We start from the raw sequence: 17,930 nt of genomic DNA, 5'->3' as shown, positions 1-17,930 counted from the left end.
GGTAAGACAGGATTTCCCTGTATGTTGGGACCAGTTCCTGGCTTTTAATCACACAATCTGCAGTGCTTCGCAAACTATGAAGTTTTACAAAGGATTGGTGAGTTTTTTGGGTTATATTGTTGCACTCTAGGGGTAACCCCTAGCAAGATTTTTGCCAGCCGCCAATCACCTGAAGGCAGACGTCATTAAAATGACTGTACAATTAAGTTAAGATAATTGCTTATGCCAAACTGTGTCCCACAACATCCGGTGCAAAAAACCTCTGCTCAAAAAAATAGTCCAGCTGTTATTTGCTAAAGATGAATATGCCATCTTCAGCGATCTTGCAGCCAACAGCACTAGAGAAAGCTCAGCGTTCTTGCAGCCAACAGCACTAGAGAAAGCTCTGAACCATCTCATGGAATGGGTTTTGTCAGCACAGATATTCTTAGATAAAGAAACAAAACAACTTACTGTAAGAGACAAGCTTTTCCTGGGCGGAGGCTGTGTCTGTGTGGTAGTGATCTGAGGTGCCTGTGCTGCAGGTGTTACCACCTGAGTTACAGCAGGTGTCAGTGGAGAGGTAGGGGTGGCTGCAGGAGTTGGTGTGGTGGCTGGAGTATTGGGGTTGCTGTGATACATCGGCGTCCGTTGTTTGAACTGTGTGGCAAGAGTGTTGTTGGGAGGTGCAGGTTCCTCTGCTTGTCTTGTGGTTTGTAATGCTTCCCGAACTGAACCAGCTGTGTAGATAGAAAGACAAATCAATTTAACCTCAAAACCAAACTGTGCATGTGCTTCCTTCCTATTCCCTATCGGACCATCTTGAGAAGTTTAGCAATGGTTTAATAAACTGGTCTACAGATACCAGAGAGTACCCATTGTCAGGCCATACAATGCCAACTACTGTCAACCTTGCCATACTATTACAGACCTGCCATTTTCCTAAACTCAGCCAACATTCTAAGACTCGAAAACCACATTAACCATCTCTTAATCTGAAGCACACAGGAATCATTTTAGTAATTAGATTGTCCACAAGTGGATTAAGGGGATTTGTGTCCATGGACAAATGCAACTCACTTCCACATGCACTTGGGATCAGTTTAAAGGCACTTCAGAGATCACTCATTTAGTTTAGGTTCACATCTATGCGGGCTGCGCTTGATGCATTTTTCAGGGACATTTTTAAACCCTTGTTTATGCATTTTTGCATGCAGTTAAATGCATTTTAAGTTTTGTTCCCCCACCTCTTAAACACACTGTAGATAGGTGTATATACTAAGTAATGGGCTGGTCGCCGCATCCTTAACTGATGAATCATCAGCTGCATGCTCTCAACACTGGGCGTGGTCATCTGGTGACATCAGCCGGAGAACCCACCCCTTGTGATGTCACATGCTGTCACGGGGCAGGTTCTCAGAGTGACATCACTGGATGGCGACGCCCCATGGCTATATAAGAAATGGCTGACAGCGGGACCTGACACAACGGAGGCAGCCAGCATCGGAAGAAGACCATGTTTTGTTATTTTTAGCAGGTTATCTGTGGCGGACAAAGAAGACATCACCGAAGAGCTAAGAGGGAGAGCAAAAACACCGGAGGGAGAAGACATAATTTTTAATAAAGGACTTGTCAAAAACAGTAGAAAAGAGGTTGGTGGCACTTCCTGGAATAAAAACACTTCATAAAAAGCAGCGACATGACACACATGGTGTACTGGTCAGCAAACGCGTTTCACACTCCTGTGCCAAATTCATTGCAGGTCGCCTCCAGTAAGCTCGTTCCCTATAAGCACAAGCTGACAGGTGTGATCAAAGAGATGGGGTCCCCACACACCAGCGATCCTCAACCCTGACAGCCCAAGTCAATTTGGAACAGCAATGTTTATAAAAACACTTAAAGAAAAAAAAAAAAAAAAAAAAAAAAAGGGGGACAAAATAAACCCATCAGAAGAAATACTAACAAATGACCCATACACTCCATGAAAAAAATGGCCCAATGCCATTTTTTTCCCGGCAATTTTTTTTTCACATTCCCCGCTGACAGCTGATGACTCATCGGTTAGGGTAGGGACCCGGCAGCTGGCTTCCCGGCCTGCTCCTTAGCAACCAGCTATATACAGTGTTTAAAAAGGGAAAAAAAAAAAAAAAAGAAGAATCAAAAATCTCATCACAAACACAACATTTGCATTTCTGGTTCGATTCCATTGAAGTCTATTACACGCAAAACGTGGGAAAAGAAGTCCCCAACCCTTTAAAAAAAAAAAAAAAAAACGCACCAGCTTCAAAAGCGCATTGATGTGAACGTGTACCATAGGAAACCATATTAAAAATGAACTGTGGTGTGTTTCTGCAAATGCACTTAACACAGAGGTGTGAACTTGGGGTTAAGCCTGGTACACAGATTACTTGTAAAGCCAAAAAAAAAAAAAAAATCTCAGCTCTGGTCAGAGCTGCTGTACTTACTATGTGAAGTACAGCGACCTCCCCCACTGAGCTGTTGTGTTCTGACAGGCATGAAGGGTTTAAATTACTCTTAAATATCATAGTGTTGGTTTCGGACTATGATAAAATGTGCGTACCTTGTGGTGTCTCAGATGCTGGAATATAGGAGGAAGATGGTACCACACTGGGAGTAGCTGGCAAGTAACTGGTAGAGGGCAGTGCACTTTCGCTGTTCAGCGTGCCAAGTTTCTGCAATGAACACATACAGTTTAGTATACGTTTTATTATCCTCTATCCAAAACCTTTAGTTTTAAATGAAAAAGCTAACCCGAGGTCAGTATTTTTAAAAAGTGAAAGATAACTTGCAATCCCATCAAACCTCTCACTTATCATAATGGTATTGCAATAATAGAAACCAACGCACTTGTGTAGACACCAGACCAGCAGCATAATCCGGGGTTGCGCTTTCCACAACCGTCTCTTCTTTCTGAGGCTTTTCTGGAACATCTGTTTCTGTAAAAAAAAAAAAAAAAAATCAGGGATTAAACAACTTATGAGAACCAAAGCATGCAAGGTTTAGGCATTCAGATGACTCAAGTAGCAAACACGACAATCTACCTTGTAGAAACTCAGTACTTTTAAAACACCCAGGCACAGCAATAAAACTCAATAAAAGTTCAAACTCTATGCAACACAAAAAAAAAAAAAAAAAAAAAAAAAAAAGAAAGGATACTTTTTTTTTTATTTCCTAGTCTATTAGTCTATGCACCCCCCCCCCCCCCATAAAATCAGTTGACCCGACCCTCAGCTGGTCCCTCAGCTGTGAGATGGCAGCTCTTTTAGAAAGAATAAAGGCACTGCTAGAATAGAAAGAAGACGGATGTTGGACCAGAACACATAGGTTGTGCTGATATAGACATTGGTCATTTGCGTCAAAACATCAATGGCTCTAAAAAAGTAAATTCTTGGCAAATAAAAGTACACTACAAGCCATAATAACCCAATAAAAAAAATAACGGATCCTCTAACTGCCACCATAATGGTGTTAAACACTTAGCCACAATCCTATTAAAAGAGATTGCACATTTTAGAATCACAATGTACCATAGGACCAAACAATGAGCTCTATGGGTAACATGGGAGATTAACATTGGAGCAGCAATAATAAAATGAGTACTCACCAACAGTCTTCCTTCTTCTCTTGGCCTCTCGACCTGCTCCCACCATGTCCAATTCAGATATATCCAGGAGCTGTAAGCAAACACGTGCATTAAACTTTTGATGTGCCACTTGTACTTGCAGTAAGTAGCTGAGGAAGTACTGAAACGCCTGTTCTGAGGTAGTGTAAACTATATTTGAATCCGTTCAGGACATTTACCCACCTTCACTCCCCTCTCTCTGCGGAGCGGCGTCCTGGAAGGTGCAATGGGGGTTCGGTTGGCAGTTGGGCTGAACACACTGGGGGTTGTAGGGCTTCTAAAGGGCGCCTGCTTTGGTATACCTTTGAGTGGAGCTGTAAAACGTTTACAAAAAAATTGTAGTTTTATTTAAGAGTAGTACATGTGGACAATTCGTAGATTACAAAAATTCACATAAAAAAAAAAAAAAAAAATTCACATAAAAAAAAAAAAAAAAGTAAATTTTGTGCTCTGAAATTAATTAAATGCACATTCGTTTCACATGGACTTTTTTTTTTCTGAGAAGAGCAGGGAAGGGTTAGGACATCCAAAAAGTCTTTTTGAATAAAGTGCCTTTATACCCAGTTAAGAATCCCACCTCTGACAAGGATCATCAAACAGACGTCCTCACACAGACGTTTCCACTCAACTACTTTCACTGACCAATTAAAATTTTCTTTAGCATTCACAGAAGTGAGATACCGTTATTTCCCAAATGGGAAAACTTTGCATCAAAAACCTTACAAAAAAGAAAAAAAAAAAAGTTCTGTTTAGTTTGGGGTTTCGCCTTAAAGTGGTTGTATGGGTTTGTTTTTTTTACAACAACCACAAACAAGTTATACTTACCTGCTCTGTGCAAAGATTTTGCACAGAGCCGCCCCGATCCTCCTCTTCTGGGGTGCTCTGGTGGTGCTCCTGGCCTCCACTCTTCATCGGGTGCCCCCACAGAAAGCCGCTTTGGGGTGCAATCCCGAGTCCTGCTACTGCGTCCATTGACCCTGCCCCCATGTGACTGGATTTGATTGACAGCAGCGGGATACAATGGGGGGGGTTTCCGCAACAAATAAGGTTTTTCACCTTAATGCATAAAATGCATGAAGGGTGAAGAACTGAGACCTTACAATCCCTTTAAGCTTCCCCGAGTTTAAACAAAAATGACCAATGCCATGTTCCCATCTGCAACTGAACAGAAGCAAGGTAAACAATGGAATAGACAGATGTCTATAGCAAATAAACTGATTCAGATTGCATAGTTAACTCTTTAAAATTCACAGCTCTTAAAAAAGCATAGACCTTTACAGAATGCTTTTTAAAGACAATAATTTTTTTTGGGGGGGGGAAGCCCGGAACTCCTCTTTAATGTTCCTAGTCATCTACCATTGTAGAAAAGATGAGATTTACCTTCTCTAGGTACTGAGACCCTAACATACTCACTAGTTGTGTCCAATTTTTTGACTAGACCTCTTCCTTTTGCATGAAATGGAACTCCGGCAGTCTTCTTAAGCTGCTGTGCTGTTTCGGTCGCTAAAAAAGCAAAAAACACACATTTGTCAAGTCTCCATTGCTTAAAACTATCAAACTTTGTGAAGCAGAATAAAATAAAAAAAAAAAAAAAAAAAAAACAAACTGTCTAGTCAGAGCTAAACAACTGGTGCCACATATGCTGATCTAATAATGTACACAATAGTCCCCTAAACCGTCTCTTTAGGTCTGAACTATTAGAATGCATATTAACCCCTTCTAGAATTGAGAAAACTAGTCTAAAATCTCATCTGGCCACAATTATTGGATTTTTTGTAAGAACTTAAATAAAATCCTTCTCTCTGAAATTCATTGACAGACGCAGCTCCATATCTTCATTACCATTGGTTATGCTCCTCCAATCAGGAATAGGCACTAGGCAGGAAAAAAAAAAAAAAAAAAAAAAAAACACACCCATGGGGTATCCCTGCAGGCATAACCACACACACTGCAGTTTTGTTGCAAGCAGTATTTAGAAGACAAAACCCCATACACTCAAAAGTAGAGGGGCAGGTGCTGCGTCTGTCAATGAACTTCAGAGAAAAGGATTTTACGGTAAGTTCTTATAAAAAGAAAAAATCTAATTTTCTCCATCGTTTGACAGGCGCAGCTCCATATCTTCATTACCATTGGGATGTCCCAAAGCAGTATTGACATGAGGGGTGGGAGAACGCAATTCCCCAAAAACTAAACTTAGGCAACCAGGTAAAAAAAAAAAAAAAAACTGGAGCTCACCCAGAACATACACACCCTCAAAAGAGAACAAAAAAAGATTCTCTTTAAAAACAGCGGCCTGCAAAACCTTGCGGCCAAAAGAGGCATCCGAAGATGCCAACACATCTACTTTGTAGAACTTCGTAAAAGTATGCACAAAAGACCAAGTTCCCGCCTTGCAAACTTCTATGACAGAAGCTTGAAGGCGAAAAGCCCAAGAAGCATTCAACGCCCTAGTAGAATGCGCCTTCACAGGGAAAGGAGGAACCTGACTTCAGCGAATAAGCCTGAACCACCGTCTGCCTGATCCATCTGGATTAGGCTGCAGCAGATGCAACCAATCCTTTACGAGGTCCCTCGGTAAGGACAAAAAAACGTCTGATTTTCTAAAAGACTCAGTGGCCTCCAGGTAACCCTGATCGCCTGAACCACAGCCAAAGAATGCAAAGCAATTTCCTTAGAATGCTTAGGCTTGGGACCGAGTGAAGGCAACAATGTCTTCATTCAAATGAAAATCAGAAACCACATTAGGAAGAAAAGACTGATTAGGTCGAAGCACCACTTTTATCTCTGTGGATCACCAGATAACGTGAGCAGCAAGACAACGCCGCCAATTCAGAGACTCTGCGAGCAGAAGTTATAGCCACCAGAAAGGCAACCTTCTGAGACAATGAAAAGCAGAGAAATCTCCCCAATGTACTCAAAAGGAGGCTTTTGAAGAACCAATAATACCAAAATTGAGATCCCACGGAGGTAGCGGGACCATTTCAGACGAGCCAAATGGCGTACTCCCTGAATAAAAAGTACGAATCAAGGCATGCGTGGCTAACGGGCATTGGAAATATATAGCCAAAGCCAACACTTGGCCTTTGATAGTGCCCAAAGCCAACTGCTGTTCAACCCCTTTGTTGAAACACTAGCAACAGAAAACAAGCGAGGGTGCACCTTCAGCGATTCACACCATGAAATGTACGATTTCCATGTACGATGATTTACGTCTTCCTGGAAGTCTACTTCCTAGCTTTCAACAGCGTAGGAATCACAGAGTCAGAAAGACCTCCCATCTCTCAACAACTGGCTGTCAACAGCCATGCCGTTAAAGCCAGCGACGCTAAAGCAGGATGGAAGATCGGGCCTTGAGACAGCAGATCTTTCGAGAGGAAGTCTCCAGTAGCATTGACCATCAACCTTAACAGGCCTGCGTACCAAGACCAGCGAGGCCAGTCTGGGGCCCCAGAATAACCAGAATCCTTTCCATCTCTAGCCTGCGTAGAAGTGGTGGCAGAAGTGTTAACGGAGGAAAAGTATAAAATCAGCCGATACTGACCCCAGTGTGTCTGATGTCGGCCAGAGGATTTCCAGACCTGGCTACTAACCTCTGCACCTTCTTGTCGAGAAGCAAACAGATCGACCTCGGGCATCCCGCACTGAACACAAAGATAAAACACCTCCAGGTGTAGGGACCACTCCCCTTGGTCCAACACCTGACGACTCAGGTAATCCGCTTGCCAGTTTTCCTCCACACCTGGGATGTGCACCGCAGAAAGAGCTGGAACAAACTGTTCTGCCTAGGCCAGAATCTCGGCTACCAAGACACTCTTGGTGCCCCCTGGTGATTGATTAAAGCCACAGCCGTGGCATTGTCCAATTGAATCCGAACCAGACAATCCTACAGACGAGTCGCTTTATCGCTCTGAGCTCCAGGTTCCCTGGGCACAGAGCTTCCACAGCACCCCGCCCCCAGCCTAACAGGCTGGCGTCCATGGTTACCCCTGTCCAAAATGGGAGAAGGACTTGCCCTAGCATAGTGCTGGTGACTGAAGCCACCACAACAGAGCAGATTGTGTGTTGTGGCTCAACGGAATCACAGTGGCCAAGGACTTTGGATCCTTCTTCCACTTGACAAGAATCTCCTTTTGTAAAGGTCTTGTATGGAACTTAGCAAACGGAACCGTCTTAAAGGTTGATACCATCAGACCCAATAACCGCATGCAGATCTCAGAGAGGGCAGATCGGTACCAACAGTAACCGAAATCGCCTCCTGCAACTTTTGCAGCTTGTCCGGGGAAGAAAGACCCTCGCCAAGGCAGAGTCCACAGTCAGGCCCAGATAATCTAGCCTCAAAGAATCAGGGCAGATTTCTTGAAATTGATGGTCCACCCGAACTCCTGCAGGTTTTGGACAGGGATCGTGAGGTCACCCATCAGGACTGAATGAGAGCCTTCTCTCAATAGGAGATCGTCAAAGTACCCCAGCATTGCAATCCCCCATTGGCGCAGCAATTCCAACACAGGGGCCAGTACCTTGGTAAAAACCCTGGGGGCGGAGGCAAGGGTAACAAATTGATAATGCTCTTCTGCGATTGCAAAGAGAAGAATAAAAGTACGTGGGGATGTGTAGATATGCGTCCTTGATATCTATTGAGGCCAAAAATTCTCCATGGTGTAGTGCTATGCTGTATCTTGGCCTAGGACAACAAGGCCCAGGCCTAGGGCGGCACTTTGCAGGGGGGGGGGGGGGCATCAAAAAAGCTGTCCCTGCATGAAAAAAACAGCCTCCTCCTGGCTCCTGCACAAAAAGAGTCCCCACAACTTGCCAGGCTTATGGGCCTGACTGGGCTGGGTGGCAGGGCCTAGGAGGAAAATTGATCTGGCGCCCCCATAAAGCAGACGGTCTGCTGCCAGTATGATACTACTGGCCAGTGGCTGATGACTGGCAGCCGCACTTAATAAAAACTGGCGGCCGCCAATACTAGTAAGTGTGGCACTGGCAGCAGGTCTTAGCAGCCTAATGCTCCGCCTACCCTCCTCTGCGGCATACCAGGCTTTTGTAGTCTTCCGGATGAGAAGTAAAGCTGGAACATATACTTTTTTTGCTCATGGTTTTTGCAACCTGCTGATTTGTCTTTTGTCTATAGGAACATCTTAATGTCAGTTAATCCTGTTTTATTTAGCAAAATGTATTGTAATTAAACATACACAGGTAAAAGATCTTTCAGTCTGTGTGTTGACAAATTTGGGGTAATTTTTGGCCTGATTCTTAATGCTTTGACTATTAAACTTGTTTGTGAATGTCACATGACCACCTTCATATGGAACTGTAGTTGGGCAGGTCCCCATCCCCAGTGTTCCTCCTGGGATAAGTGGCACTGACTATATCCAATAATCCACAAATATGGATTTAGCCCAACCCCATCTGCTGACCCAATGTGATGTCATTTAGGGGTATTTAAGCAGGTGAATATAAGCACTTCCACCACATAAAAGTGCTTTTGTTATCCCTTAGCACTGACCTTTATTTATTTTCAGGTACTTATATAGCGCTGTCAATTTACGCAGCGCTTTACATATACGTTGTACATTCACATCAGTCCCTGCCCTCAAGGAGCTTACAATCTAAGGTCCCTAACTCACATACATACACAGTAGCGCAAATTTTTTTTTTTTTATACAGGATCCAATTAACTTACCAGCATGTCTTTGGAGTGTGGGAGGAAACCGGAGTACCCGGAGGAAACCCACGCAGGCACAGGGAGAACATGCAAACACCAAGCAGGTAGTGTCGTGGTTGGGATTCAAACCAGCGACCCTCTTGCTGCTAGGTGAATGTGCTAACCACTACACCACTGTGCCGTCCCACCACTGCGCCGCCCCTTGTTCTGACATCAGTTTGGAATGTTTCAGTGATCATTCAGAATTCATTGACAGGTGCACTTAACCGCCTTCTGACCTGCATTTACCTGTGTTTAATGCAGATTTTGCATTCCAATAGACTTGCATAAATATAGAAAAGATACTTGAAGCAAGCAAAAGCCTCTCAACACAGCTTAGGGTCCATTCACACCAATCGCTGCACTAGTGAAGCCTAAAGAGAAAGGGGTGTGGTTTGCAGATGACAGGGGGGGTCTTAAACAGGAAGGGGTGTGGTCATGACAGGAAGGGGTGGGTCATATTTAAATTGGGGGTGCACGAGCTTAGTCAGACCTAGGGCAGCACTAAAGCTAAATACACCACTGGTGTAGTGACACCAATACCGTGCGGATGGATACCATCCGAAACTTCTGTACTTGCACAAAGCGATTCAGGGCCTTGAGGTCCAGGATGGGATGCACCTTGCCCTCCTTTCTGGGCACGGTCAACAGGTTTGAATAAAACCCTCGAAAGAGTTCCTTTGAGGGAACTGGCACAATCACTCTTTGCGACCGCAAATAGTGTACCGCTCCTCGCAAGTCACTTAACCGGTCAGGAGATAGGTGAAGATTGGACGGGAAAAACCTGTCCGACGGTCGAGACCAAAATTCCATCTTGTACCCAGAGTGCATCAGTTTGTGAACTAGTCCTGAATCAAGGAGGTCCATGGTTCCGGAAAGAAGCGAAGACTCCCCCCCCCCACCCAAGAGGCAAAAAAAGCCATTTACGAGCAGAGAAGGAAGGCCCCCACTTCGAAGGTGGCACCTTACCCTTAGGTGATTGAGGATGAGTACTCCTTCCCCCAGTGAGACCTTTGATCATTTCATCCAGATGGGATCCAAACCACCTTTTTGAGAAGCCAGCTTTTTTAGCCACACCTTGCGTCTAACAGCAATCCCCACTGCCAACACCCTGGCCACTAGTGGAGCCACATCCAGGGAGGTATCGCACATAAAAAACCAGGGCTTGAGCCAGCTGGTCAATTAGTTCCAAGTACCGCAGGGGGGAGCCGTTCAGTTTCCAAATTTTGCTTTTAATAGCTTCACCCATTCAGTAACCCTCTGACACCAGAATGATCACAAAAGTAGTTTTCAATATAGAACCCGCCATCGCGTGTAAGTGGAGGGATAGGACTCCACCCATCTATTCACGGGGTCCACAAAAGTTGGTGATTCCTCCACTGGAACCACAGTAGACTTATTTAACCTGGAAACTGGGTGATCCACCTTCGGTGGTACAGTCCACCTAGTGGATACTGCATCTGCAAAAGGGTAACAACATTTAAACCGCTTAGGCACCACCAGCAAGTGCTTGATGCGCCGCATTGTTCATCCACAATGGCATGAAACCTATCAGGACAAGGGAAAACCTTGCCCGATTTCTGGGATTTGCGGGTGCCAAAATATACCTGCGTATCTGATGCTGTAGATTCATCAGCCAATTTTAGAGTTTCCTGCACTGAAACTATAAGAGCTTCCACCAAGGCGCGTTCCTGCGCTGCAGCTGAGGACAGGTCCTCTTCACCGTCAGAATGCGAAGACACCGACCTCTGTAGGGTGGGGTGCGTCTGCTGGGGCCATATCTGCCTCAGAGTCTGAAGACACTGCCAATGGAGGCAAAGGCAGAGGGCGTTTGCAGCTGGCAACACTTGTAATTCCAAAATCTACTTTGACATCAGGTTTTGTAAAAATGCTGTGAGATCGGGCTGTGACTGACCCAGAAGGGTCCGCAGCAGTACCCAAGGCGTCTAGGAGAAATTTTCTCCTGGGATTCCATTTTACACTGGAAAAAAAAAAAAAAAAAAAAAAAGCGCATTGTCACTTTAAGAGTCGCCAAATCGCAATCTCACCACTGAGCGGGCTACCAAACCCCAGGCTAGTACAATCTAATAAGAGTGTACACACCAGATAACCGTTACCGAACTACTCATGAGACTGCCAGCATGCTTTGTGAAAACATAAGTGAAACTAATCTACACAGGAAAAAAAAAAAAAGGAACAGCTTGTGTCTTTGCTAGACTTAAAGTGCCATGCCGCTCGCCTATCCAGCGATCGTGGACCACAGGAAAATGGCCGCCCCATGCAATCCTATGGTGAACAGAAAATGGCTACAAATGGGAAAAATAACATTTATCTACAGCAAAATGGCAGCCCCCATGGCACGCCATGCGGTCTCCAGGACCCCCAAAAAGGGTCCCAGAACATCAGGCATCGGAGGGTCCCTAGGAAGAGACCCCACCAGGACCAACCACTCCCATCAAAAAAAGGCGCCATAGCGGCCACAATATTCCCGCCCCAATGGTAGGAATCTGCACAGGGTTGGGGGGTTTGGGCCTAGTCCTCCTGAGAGGCCAGGGGAACAGAGGGTCCAACCATTCCAGGGATAGGACCCACGTGAGACCGCTAAAGGTTTTGGGGAGACAATTACTCACCATACCACGATACCAGGTGGGCATCAATCCAAAACAGATCACCTTCCACCCGGGATGGGGTGCTGTCAGCCAGGGGGTACGCCACGACTCAGGGCATTCCACGTCGATCGTGTCCCAGCAAGATGGTTCACTCGCAGGCTCGTCCCCATTCGTTGGGGCACTGTCGTAGCGAGGTCTAGTTCTGGACTATAACCTGCTCACACGCTCGCTGGCCAGGCTGGGAGACCTTAAGGATCTAGATGGTCCAGTCCGAAACCCCAGCCAGCTGTTGCTTGTAGTTCTCCAGGAACTAACTAGTGAAAAAAAATTTAAACATTCCCTATTTACAGCTAAGACCGAAGTCCCAGCAGGGAGCTAGGTCCTATTCCTAAACTAGGCAGAAACAAACTGCAATCGGAAACAGTGTGTGGGGTTATGCCTGCAGGGACAGCCCCATGGGCGTGGTAACGTTTTTTTCTCCTGCCTAGTGTCTATTCCCGATTGGAGGAGCATAACCAATGGTAATGAAGATATGGAGCTGCGTCTGTTGATGAATGATAGAGAAAATAAAGAAGTTAGAGTAGATCTGTCATAAGTATAGAGACTGCCATTGTTTGGCTTCTGAAAATGAGAGTTGCTGGCTATATAGCTATATCAGGCTACAGTACTCCAGAGATTCTATACTCTATAGTATAGAACGCTATACTTTTTGTGACTCCGTGACTTACATTTCAGAAGCCAAATTATCAGCTAGACAGTGAGCTAACATTTCTAAAATGGCAGATTTTTATATTGAGAGGTTAAACTGCTTGGTGCCAGGATCCATCTCCCTCTGCTTCAACAGTAAAGCCCCGTACACACGTACCGATGGTCGGCTTACAAATGTTCCTCTTTTCTCCCCGGGATGTCGGTGTCTGCTGAAAAGTGCAAAGACAGCACAAGGACAGCACAAGAATTTTGTCCGCCGACTGCAGAAGTGATGTCATGTAATGGTTAACTTTCCCTGTGTTTTCTATTTTCTGAGCATGCCCAGTCTTGCAAATCTGCGGTCTGTCGGACGAATTGTGTACTGACAGGCGAACAATCGTCCGTTCTGGTGTCGGCATACAAATATTTTCATGTTTGCACGAAAGACTTTTGTCCGCGGATTGTGCGCAGACATCTGTCGGAGGCACCATACTAACACGCGTACAATCGGCAGATCCTTCGTCCACCGACGTTTGTATGCCGACGATCGGTACGTGTGTACGGGCCTTAATGGTCAGAGGAAGTCAGACTTGTGTAGCAAAGACATGGTTGTGAAAAATTACTTTGTGGGGCAATTACTGACAAAATTACCATCACTGAGTCAATGTGTTCAGCAGCTCCCAGTGTGCCTACTGTGATGACAGCAAGTATATACTTGTGCGCACATTTCAATATGCACTCCCTCGCCAGCACAAATAAAAGCCTAGTGTGGAAGTACATAACAAAATTATGGAGCAGATCTCGAATAAACTAATTGAAGGGGCCAAAAATAAACCTACCATGAAAAAAAAAACAGACACCATTTAAAAGCCTCTTATTGAAGCTGGAGTATGACTTTAGAGCCTTATGCTACATACAGGGCAGAAAAGTACTGTTAAAAAAGGGAGTGTCAAGTCACCTTAGGCTGGGTTCACACATGTCTGGCTGCAGATAGCAGTCCAATGTGTTTCTATTCACTGGTTCAAGTGCGATTAAGGTGTGAATTTTTGCCTGAATTTACACCAGAACTGGACCTAAAAACACACAGTGCTCCTTTTCAAAACCGCACCGTGGCCCCCCGAGACATGTGTGAACCGGCTCCATTGAAAGCTAGGTCACATTCACGTTATGCGAATTGGATGCAGTTAAAAATGCATCCAATTCGCAATGTGAACCCAGCCTTAAAACACTTTTAAAAGCAGAAGCTACAAGTTGCCTGCTGTAAGCTTTCATTAGCCTCTTCTGGGCAGCCAGCTGATTTTGGTTTGTTTCCCAGGTTCTCCGACGATGGAGCCAACAACCACCCAAAAATAAGCCTAGAAGCATGTAGAACTATTTCCAAAGTATAATAAAAAAAAATGTATAACACTGTTAAATTATTTAAAGTGCAGGGTGTAATGGTTTGCCAATGTAATCTTCTTAGAGAAGTTGAGGAATCTAGAGAAAAAAAAAAAAAAACCCCACTCACCCACCTAGATGGCTGCAGCACCGATCCAAGCTGCAGCTGTCCTGCACCAGCTCTGCCCTGAGAACTGAGCGAAACACCGCTGATTGCTCAGTTCTCTGGTCTGTTCTGAGCAGAGAGAAGCGACTGTCCGTCATTGGCTCCCTGTTCTGCCCCTCCAGAGCTGTGAAGGGGCAGAGTGGTTGGCTCAGGCTCTCAGCAGCTCGCTGAGAGATTGAGCCAGCTGCCTGTCCATTTGGGATCTTTTCCGAGCCTGGAGTGGCTAAGTGACGTCAGCAGACTTTAGTCCGCTGTCACCTGGAAACAGGTCACAGGAGTGCAGAAAGCTTTTGCTATACTTCTCCTTTAATCATTTTCTCTTGCTTAAACTGTTGTTAAAGCCAAAGTGCAACCAAAAGCAAGAACAGAAAAAATGAGCACAAGGAACATAAAACTTAGGGAATAGAAGGTGTCCATTGTACCAATTCCTCTTAGTAATAATCAACCTTCGTCCTGCCCCCATCCCCCACAATCTTCTGATGCGGCAGGGGTTAATATAACTAAGGGGCTGTCACTGGTTCTCAATCGACAGGGCCTGACTCTGCCCACCCTTTTCCATCCAGCTCCTCCATTCCTAGAAACCGTACTACAGATTCTAATGGAGTGGGATAAAAGAATGGGAGGACGGGGGGGATGATTGAAAGCTCTGCTACCTTCATTTACACATCCTGTTTTATTCATAAATGCTGTAGTACGGCTTCTATGAATGGTGCAGCTGGGAGGAAAGGCTGGGCATAGACTGACACTCTGATGACAGCCTGTGACAATCCCTTAGTTGTATTAATTTCCACCGTATCTGAAGATTACAGCAGCAGGGGGGTTCAGAACGGAAAAGGATTTTTACTAATAGAGGAATTAGTACAATGATCACATCCTAATAAGTTATGCCCTTGTGCTGATTTTTCTGGTTTTACTTTTGGCGGCATTTAGGCTGTTTTAGATAAAAGGTTATTAAAGCCTTTCTCAACCTTTTCAACACAAAGGAACCTTTATAAAGGACTTCGCAGTCTCAGGGAACCCCTGCTAAAAATTACTATATCTACAACTTATGACACGGTGTGATGGTCAGGGAGAAGAATTCCCCCTTAACAGGTAGCTGGTTAAAAAATAAAACACCACACAACAATGGTGTCAGAGGGAACTTATTTGAGAGGCAGAAAAAGCTCATTGCTCAAGGAACCTCTATCAACATCTGGAGGAACCCTAAGGTTCCACTAAACCCTAGCTGAGAAACCCTGCTCCAGAATTATCAAGGGATTCAAAAGTTAGCCTATTAGAAAAACTATAGCAATTTCAACAAATCATACACACAAATGCTCGTAGTCAACAGGAAAAAAAAAAAAAAAAAAAAAGGCGCAAAGCTAACTGAATCTATATGTTAAAGAACAGAAAGCATGGCTCCAACTTACATTTCTGTAAAAGCTCTGCTCTGAGCGTGGCACTTTTTGGTTTTCGCTTTAGCTGAAAATGTTTGACTGGAGGAGTAAGCGGACCAGCCAGCATGGTGAGGGCATTCTTATTTAGGTACTGGCACTCCAGGGGCAGCATGGCGGAGGCCTCACATTCACTTACTGGATAAACAGAAGGACACAGTTACCTTTCAGAAAACACAGCAGCAGATCTGTCAGACAAAGCAGAAAATAACTCAACTACATCACCTTTCTCTCGGAGCTCTCCCAAAATATCCTGCACATTAGGATTTTGCTCCTCAAGATCAAGGTTTAGTGAGCCTGTGTCTGGGAAGGATTTTAGGATGTCTGCCACCATAAGAATCCAAGGATCAGAGTCCAGCGTGGCCAGCTGGATGATTTCAGTCAATGCCATCTTCATCTGTAAAAAAAAAAAAAAAAGTTATACATAAAAGTTATCCACTTGAGTATAGTCAACCTTTAAGTGACATTAAGCGATATCCTTACTTTCCCAAAAGTAATCCACACACATGCACGCTACTTAATGATCCTGTAGCCCATTTTTCACATATCTTCTCCTTTTCCACCTTACTTTTGTAGGTTTTTTAATGAACAGTGTATGCTAGCAGCGATCATGTGCACTGCTGTATGCACACTACAAATCCCAGTGTCAATTTATAGATCATCTTGGGAGTGACCAAGAGAGAAGGTGGCTATGTTCCTACATACAGTGGGACCATGGAACATGAACTACCCTCAAACAGGCAGTTGAATCACAGCAGCAAATATAAAAAGGAATTAAGAGGCGGCCGAGATCAATAGAAGGTACTTTTTATAAGTTAACCACTTCTGGGCTGGAAGGATTTGCCCCCTTAATGACCAGGCCATTTATTGCGATTCGGCACTGCGTTACTTTAACGGAAAATTGCGCGGTCGTGCGATGCTGTACCCAAATACAATTGATGTCCTTTTTTTCCCACAAATAGAGCTTTCTTTTGGTGGTATTAGATCACCTCTGGTTTTTAGATTTTGCGCTATAAACAAAAAAGAGCGACAATTTTGAAAAAAAGCCATATTTTTTTTACTTTCGGCTATAAAACATTCCCAATAAAAAATATATTTGTCAGTTTAGGCCAATTTGTATTCTGCTGCATATATTTTTGGTAAAAAAATACCAAAAAGCATATTTTAATTGGTTTGCGCAAAAGTTATAGCGTTTACAAACTACGGGATAGATTTTTGGACTTTATTTTTTTTATTAGTAATGGCGGCGATCAGTGATTTTTAGCGGGACTTCGACATTGCGGCGGACAGATCGGACCCTTGACACTTTTTGGGGACCAGTAACACTTTTGGGGACCAGTAACACCAATACAGTAATCAGTGCTAAATAATATGCAGTTACTGTATAAATGACACTGGCAGGGGAGGGGTTAATACAGGGGGTGATCAAAGGGGTTAAATGTATGCTTACTGACTGTGTGTGTGTGGGGGGGGTGGGTTCTGACAGATCACAGTTTCAGCTTAGCTGAATCTGCTGATCTGTCCCTGCCTGTCAGAGATCTGCCTGCTTTGTTTACATAAGCAGGCGGGTCTTCTCTCGGTTTCCCAGACGATCGCAGGAGAGCAGCGGCAATCGCCGCCGCTCCTCCCACAGCCCGCCTCCCGCGTGTGCCCCACCTAAACCCCATGCACTTCAGTCACGTACTACGTGACTGGGCGCAGCCGAGCCGCCCTGCCGCAGTAAAAAGGCGGCGGCGGGTGGCCGGCAAGTGGTTAAGAAAACATACTTGAATAGATTTTTTTTATTAAAAAACAGAGCTTAGTGTCACTTTAGGCTGTCCATGCAATCCAAGCAGGTGAATGGAGGATCCCCTCTCCAGAACATTGTATTCTATGCTCTATCAGATGCACCAAATTTAGAAGGTTTTTCCAAAAGGTCCCCTTAACAGAAGTTAAAAGATCAACTTCTGTCATGTGGGGACACATGCAGATCAAACAGCTGGTCCCTGCTGAAGCGGCCAAAATTCAATCAGTGTATGACCCGTGTTAGTTTAAAGCAGGAACTATACTTACCTCGGCTCTAGCGATGTGGTGTCCCTCAACTCCCCAACCAGCCGCTGACATCTTTAGGCAGCTGTTTTCCGGGTCTCAAATTGCGGATTGCTTTCATTGGCTGGGCGGGGATGATGTCAAGTCAGATTCGGCATTGCTGAAAATTGTACAGTTAGCTGCACATATGTGGCTCACTGTAGAAGGGCAGACAGGCAAGTAACTTTAATGCAGAAGAGACATAGCATGCCTCTTCTGCATTAGAAATCCTGCCTGTTCACCCATTCTCATGTTGCAGCCTAAA

General features: G+C 44.6%; 1 protein-coding gene across 1 annotated transcript in view; it reads right to left on the bottom strand.

Annotated features, from left to right (window-relative positions):
- NELFA (negative elongation factor complex member A) overlaps positions 1–17,930 on the bottom strand; it is a 56,743-nt gene that overhangs the window by 3,188 nt on the left and 35,625 nt on the right. The window contains exons 2-9 of the mRNA XM_082261781.1: positions 15,824–15,995; positions 15,575–15,736; positions 5,036–5,125; positions 3,806–3,936; positions 3,605–3,674; positions 2,848–2,936; positions 2,561–2,672; positions 454–719 (exon numbers count right to left, since the gene is read on the bottom strand). Of these exons, the coding sequence (XP_082117907.1) occupies positions 454–719; positions 2,561–2,672; positions 2,848–2,936; positions 3,605–3,674; positions 3,806–3,936; positions 5,036–5,125; positions 15,575–15,736; positions 15,824–15,995 (1,092 nt within the window). The remainder of the gene's footprint in view (positions 1–453; positions 720–2,560; positions 2,673–2,847; positions 2,937–3,604; positions 3,675–3,805; positions 3,937–5,035; positions 5,126–15,574; positions 15,737–15,823; positions 15,996–17,930) is intronic.

This window comes from Pelophylax lessonae (assembly GCF_965119305.1).
Source record: "Pelophylax lessonae genome assembly, chromosome: 1".
In the NCBI taxonomy this organism is placed as follows: domain Eukaryota; kingdom Metazoa; phylum Chordata; class Amphibia; order Anura; family Ranidae; genus Pelophylax; species Pelophylax lessonae.
Note: the sequence above shows the minus strand (reverse complement) of the source record. Positions and strands in the feature narration are given on the sequence as shown.